The 6,965-nt window shown below is 45.4% G+C and overlaps 1 protein-coding gene across 1 annotated transcript; it reads right to left on the reverse strand.

Annotated features, from left to right (window-relative positions):
- Positions 1-3,589: 3,589 nt before the first annotated feature.
- On the reverse strand, positions 3,590-4,840 carry LOC123185308 (uncharacterized). The gene has a single exon (XM_044597222.1). The coding sequence runs from the start codon at positions 4,515-4,517 to the stop codon at positions 3,969-3,971; it is 549 nt and encodes a 182-aa protein (XP_044453157.1). The 5' UTR covers positions 4,518-4,840; the 3' UTR covers positions 3,590-3,968.
- Positions 4,841-6,965: the final 2,125 nt, after the last annotated feature.

A 6,965-nucleotide genomic window follows, 5' to 3' on the forward strand; every position in this document is an offset into this window, starting at 1 on the left:
CATAACGAAATATAACATATGGGCCCCACTATTGTCCTCGCATGGCATGCATGACATGCATGGCACAAAGGGAACCGGATCCTCTAACATAGAGAAAGGAAGTTAGAGAAGCTACAGTACCCTAACTTTCCCTTCTTTCTATTCATACGATTAAGACTAAAATGACTCAAACTAATTTGCAAATTGATGATCTATTGTATACATTTATGAGAAAATTCCTTATTTGACACCGTCTTAAAATCTGGTTCCTTATTTGACACTGGAAAAGTTATTCTTTCCTATTTGACACTAGTCCTAAATTTTATTCCCTATACGACACTTCTGTCCATTTTGAGCCTAAATGACACCTGAAAAGACGATTTCGCCCCTCACGCGGTATGTGTGTGCGCGCGCGTGTGTGCTGTTGCGTGTGTGGGTGCACGCGCACATGTGTGCTGCCGCTGCATGTGTGTGTGCATGTGTGCTGCAGTGTGTGTTTGCTACTGCGTGTGTATGTGCGCGCGCGTGTGTGTGCTGTTGCGTGCCTATGTGCTGCCTGTGTGTGCTGCTGCTGCGTGTGTGTGTGTATGTGTGTGTGTGCTGCGTGCGTGTGTGTTGCTGCGTGTGTGTGCGCGTGCATGTGTGTTGCTGCGTGTGTGCACGGGCGCGTGCATGTTGTTGCGTGTGTGTGTGCACGTGCGCGTGCGTGTTGTTGCGTGTGTGTGCGCATGTGTGTGTTGGTACATGTGTATGTGTTGCTGCGTGTGTTCTCTTGCCCTTGCACTGATGCTGCGTGCGTGCGCTATTGCCCCTCACACACATACCACATGAGGGGCAAAAGAGTCTTTTCATGTGTCATTTAGGCTCAAAATGGACGGAAATGTCATATAGGGAATAAAATTTAGAACTTGTGTCAAATAGGGAAGAAAAACTTTTCCAGTGTCAAATAAGGAAACAGATTTTAAGACAGTGTCAAATAAGAAATTTTCTCTACATTTATAGTAATTACGCACAAATAAGTTGATGGTGAAATAAAATTAATTTTAAATTATTTATATCTACAGTAAATATCAACAGTAAACAAGGTGCTAACTATCTACTAACCTTCTCTAACTTTCCTTCTTCTTTTTACACTTGGCCAGCACTGTAGCACCGTGAATTTCTTTCTCAATGTTAAAGGATCCGGTTCCGGCACAAAGTTGACAGCCCACGCTCCCTCCTCTCACACAATAAACCCAACCTTTACTACACCTTTGCTAATTTAAATTGTTCATAAATTTTAAACCAAAAGTTTGTTTTTGACATAACATATATATTTAAACTCCGGGCGCCAAGACCTTTAGAACTAGACCAATCTTGGATACATTTCAAACACGTTTGAATTTGAACGTTTCATATTTCATATGCGGAACAAACATATTTCACTTGAAAAATATGAAACAAACCTATTGCAATAGAAATACATGAAATTAACCTATATCATGAGAAACCTATTTAACCTAAATAAAAACTGAAATGTCAATCTGTGAATAAAAAGATTCAGTGCACAAGATGAATATGATATGTGGACCCATGTGTTCAGTCAGAGTAGTGTTTGATCCCGGCCAGGATTGTTGTTTTCCTAGCGAGTCAAACATGTTTTAACGGGTTTAGGGTTGAGATAGACCGGAATCAATGAGTACAGGGTGTCAATTTCAGGGATATAAAGGTTAGGGTTCAATTCCGACGGGGCGTATGAATTCAAGGTTTAAAATAGACTTCACTTCTCATTATTTCTCATCTCTTTTTAACAGCTGGCCCACAGAGTAATAGATGACAGCTCTCTATTGGAGCCCTTCTTGCCTGTGCCTACATTTTTTCATTTTGGATTTTATTTTTCTGTGAGAAAACTTTGAATCTATTTATCGTAGCACGGCGGTACAAAGAACACACAAATAATAATCATTTTGGATTTCCAACCCGTGTGCGTGGTTGCTGGAGCACTTGGCGGGTGCACGTCCAAGCGCTACCGGGGTGGTCAGATGGATGCGAAATAGGGCAAGTCACTTTCCCCCAAAAGGTGTGTGCCCATGCCCATGGGTGTGGGAAGTCAAGTGAATTGTAGCGCCCGCCCACTTGCTGTCGACAACAATTACTGCGCTTGCTGATGGATGATTCCTCGATGCTCGCTCTCCCTTCACTGTGTAACTATTTCTGTTCGCTCACGTACGTAGCAGTACCACTCTATGAGCTTGCCGGCCTCCTGCTGCTGCTGGTCAGTGCTGTCTGTCTCGTGCCTGTCAATCTAAGCGTGCGCGCGTACGTGCACAGCACGGTCCACACAGAGAGAGCTGGACGCGTCCTTCACTTCACAATGGTCACGGAGGGACATCCCTGGCCACTCGTACACGTCGGCGTTTGGTTCAAAGGATAACCACCCAGAGGATTGAGATAGTCAGTTTTAGAGGGGATACCACTCGTTTGGTTTATGAGCGAAGATGGCTAAGAATAACCAGATACCTGAGAATATTCCATCAAAAGTTGGCTGAGGGGAGCCGCAAAATTATGGCGGATGGCCGCAACCACCCACGCGCGATGTCCTCCTGAGCCAGGGAAACATTTTCCTTTCTTTTCTCACCCCTCCCGAACAGAATAGGTAGTGACGGCTACTACAATTTGGATCGGCGGCGACGCGTTTGAGGTGTACGGCGACGACGCGTTTAAGGTGTACGGCGGCGGCACAGTAAAGTCCGATGGTGCGCGTGAAGTAGGCCGAACCATCACGCTCGCCGGCTACAACAAGTACTGACCTGCTATCCTGCATTTCCGCCTCCACGACCAGCAGGTAGCCACGGCCTATGCGGACGCGGAGGCAACTGCCTCCACATCTCAGGGGATCCCGAGTTCATGGACCATGTCGAGGCTGGCCTGGAGATATCATTCTTCAGACTAGTATTTGTGCATCTAGCTGTGACATGACATGGCAAGATCGACTTCGAATTGACCATTAGATACATCTTCTAATTTGCTGATGTATAGCTTGTATTTTTTGTCAGATTGGAGTGTACGCATTTGGTTGTACAGATGGATATGTTTGGACCATGAAGTTACAAATCCAATGCATTTTTTCTATAGTGTCGTTGACCATTCAAATATATATATATATATATATATATATATATATATATATATGTTTTAATTCTAAAAAATTGATATATATGTCTTGTATAATTAGTTTATTTACAAAAAAGAACTCAAATTATAAGATATCCGTCTTCCATCTTTCTTACCAAACATAAAATTGGCTACCCTTAACCACCTCTCAATTTGCAACCAAACACGAGAATAAGGATATCTCCAACCACATGGTTAGGTATATCCTTAACCAGCTAACCTTGCCCACGAACCAAACGCTCCCGTAAATGCGCTCCTCCGGTCCTCTTCGCGCGGCCAATTTACTAGTACTACTCTACTTGATGCAGGTTAATTCGCCCTCTTATTTCTGTTTTGGAGCGTACGTACCCGTAAACTAGGCCATCTCTAGCGCGTGTATACAGTGAGAAATACTCCCAACTCCCAAGGATGTAATCCAACTGACCATGCATACGCCAACACGATCACTTTGAGCTAATAATAATCAAATTGGAATTTTTTTTCCGGAGAAGTTGGTGACAAACTGACGATATCGGCAGGTAGCTAGCTAGCTAGGGATAGCACACAACCCAATACAATCGAAACAGACCCAAAACTCTACCTGCAGCAGCTACATACAGTACGTACTCCACAGTGCAGGAGATTAATTAATAATTAACCAATCATCTATTTTTTTTCTTCTTCATACTTTCCCACACCTCCTATCCTAATTCATAAGTACTGATTAAGAACAGTACATGCATCTTATAACGAATGATCCAACAGGAAAGGGAAGTGCCCTCCGAGCTTATGATGGAGTAGCTAGCTGAGCTGACAAGAGAGGAGACGATGATGATGAGGTGCATGGTATTGCTTGCTTAGCCGAAGAATCCGGTGTTGCTCCAGACGGCGTCGCGCACCCGGCTGAGGTCGCGCCCTTTCAGCGTCCTCCCCACGCCCTCGAACACCGACGGCGCAGCCGTGCCGCGCCCGCTGCTCCGTGCCTGGGCCTGCAGGTACTCGTGCGGCGCCATCCACTCCCCCTCCTCCTCACGGCAGCTCACGCCGTAGCCGTGCTGTTCGCCGCCAGACCCAGCCGGGAACCTGGCCGCCGGCCACTCGGGCACCCTGACAGGCGCCGAGCTCGCCACGTGATGATTGTGGCGCCCGGCCGGCGTGGACGCCGTTGCCTCGAACGCCAGCGACAGCCCCCCTGCGGTCCACCGCCCGCGACGGTCCTGCTCAGGTTGCCTGGCGCTGCCGGTGGAGCGGTTGGAGTCGGGCGCAGGCGCCGCGAGCACCGACCAGACGTCCTCCTCGTCGAGGTCGGCGAGGTGATCGGCGGCGCCGGCGACGTGGTGACCGCTGGCCTGGACGGGGTAGAGCAGCCGCTCTGATCCGTACCTGCAGCTGCGGCCCTTCCCCATGGATCGATATCACTGGCTGGCTAGCTAGCTAGCTTCGGGAAACTGGAATCAACTAGCTCCCTCCCTCCCTCCCTCCGTATATATGAAAGGATGGATGGCAAGCAAAGCAAAGAAAAGAAACGAAACGAAGAATCTTTGCTACTGGCTAGCTAGAGATGAAACGAGTGATTGAAGCTTTTTAATCAACTCACACAAAGCCTACTATATATACTGTCTGCCGTGTACACAAAACCAACTTTCCCCCCCAAAAAAAGTTTAAGGAAAAAATGAGAGCAAGGCTACGAGTAGGCCCTGTGGATGGGAAGAACTCCACTCAATGGAGTGGAATGGAATCCATGGGCGGGCAGCCGCTATATATATACAGCCGAGCGGGGCGCAACTTGCTGTGTAGGATCTCCGTGTGCGCGAGGCAGTTTGGGCGGCCGTGACGTCGGCACAGCAGCGAGGTGAGATGGAGACGAGCTGCCCACGTGACTGCCAGCATGGTGTGGGCCCGCAGGCGTAACCTGTTGTGACCTCACACGTGTCCGTTTGTCCACCTGGGCCCACGGAGTTGCCAGCTACATGGTGCCACGTACGACTCAGGGTGGACCCCCGCGCGCATGTCACCAGGCAATGCGCGCATTGCATTCTCGTCCTTTTCCACCCGGGACCGAGAGGACGCATGCTGCATGCATGCATGCATGTAGTATTCTACTCACAGGTTCATACAGTACATACAACATGTCAAAATACAAATAAAAAAAAGTTCATACATACAAATATACAAAAAATATACAAAAAAGGGGGTTCATTCATACAAGTAGTAGTACAATTTGAGTCGGGGTTAATTTTAAAAATTATTGTGGGCTAATGATGTGGTGACATCCTTATGTAATCATGAACAGACGCACTTGGAAAAGACGACGAGTGTAAGGGTTTAAAACAGGGGCACGCACACAACACATTGGACGGTTCACAGGGTGCAAGGACCACCGGTCGTCATGAGTGAGCCCCTTTTGTCTTAATTTGAGTGCATAGTTAGCTAGCAGTACACATCTACTACGTGTTTCTTTTGGCCGCTTATCTCTCTCGACAATCTTCCATCATCAACGTACTTACTAAGTGACAAACGACATTTCATGTGAACTGAGTATACACATGCAAGCCAGCTAGCTAGCTCTTCACTGCAAACACACGAATTGCAAATGGCTAGAGACTAACATTGGATTTTTGACATGCATGGTGTGTCTGATTTTAAACTTCAAATTAGAGCAGGAGTTGGAATGTCAAAAACTATCTTGTACTCCCTCCATATAAAAGCGTTCATGATGCTCTTATATTTCTTTACGGAGGGAGTATGTATATAAAACCTAATAATTATGAGGGCCCCAATGAAAAAACAATTTGCACCAGCCCATGAACATCTAACACGCATACATTAAGTGCAAATGTACCAATGCTACGGCCTACAACCCGGATGATCTCTCAAACTAACGCTCGCTTATCTTCCTCCACAAAACGTGCTTGGCCCTGTCGCCCCGTCTATTCGCATGAACCACCGCGGCCTCCAATCGCAAGTCATCTCCTACGCGGAAATTGATGATTCCGTCTATTCGTAAATTGATGATTCCATCTGCAGTTCCGATCTGCAAGTGACACTAAAGTCCATCTACCCACCTAATTGATCCAATGGAGCAAGAGATTTAGGGGTGTTTGGTTTCAGGAACTTTTTTGTGTTGGGACTAGAAAAAGTCCCTAGCAAACCAAACAGGATGAGATTTTTTTGGTGCTTTTTGCTAAAAGTACTTAGAAGCACCTCCTTGAGAGTCTTTTTCAAAAAGTCTTAGGGACTAGAAAAAGTCCTAGGACTAGAGAACCAAACACCACCTTAACAACCTAAATTCCTGCTCTTTTTTATCTTAGGATTTGATTAATTTTTTCGACAAAGGACATTTCATTATCTTAGGATTTGTTTAATGTGTTGATATTTTTTTATAATTGCTTATTTAGTTATGATGCACCGGCTAATACGATTCTTATTTATGTGAGTTTACAAAAAAAATATACACACATTAATTTGTATGAGCCATTTATTTTGAGCGGTATATTAAGATAATTCAAAACAGTGCCGGTCTCATTTGCACCTGGTGAGTAGTAAAAACACAAAAAAAATAGCAAAAAAAACCCTAATTGTTTTTGCCATGCAAGATGCTCAGGTGCGTGATGCCAGTGCATATTTTTGAGGTGTCTGGACATTCAAGGACCTCGTGCAAAAAAGAAAAAATCAGTTCCAAACAGTGCTTTTTCAAAATGTTTCTCAAACACACAGAATTTGTTTTTTCTTTTTTTACCACGATCTTCTCGAATGTCCAAACTTCATCAATTTTGCACGGACATCACGCACATAAGTATCTTGCACGCCAAAAAAAATACATCATTTTTTCAAATTTTTTTCCTGCTATTTTT

The sequence above is a fragment of the Triticum aestivum genome, chromosome 2A, assembly GCF_018294505.1.
Source record: "Triticum aestivum cultivar Chinese Spring chromosome 2A, IWGSC CS RefSeq v2.1, whole genome shotgun sequence".
In the NCBI taxonomy this organism is placed as follows: Eukaryota; Viridiplantae; Streptophyta; class Magnoliopsida; order Poales; family Poaceae; genus Triticum; species Triticum aestivum.

Excerpts from the sequence above, each read along its gene's own strand:
- LOC123185308 (XM_044597222.1), bottom strand. The coding sequence starts at position 4,517 with ATGGGGAAGGGCCGCAGCTGCAGGTACGGATCAGAGCGGCTGCTCTAC.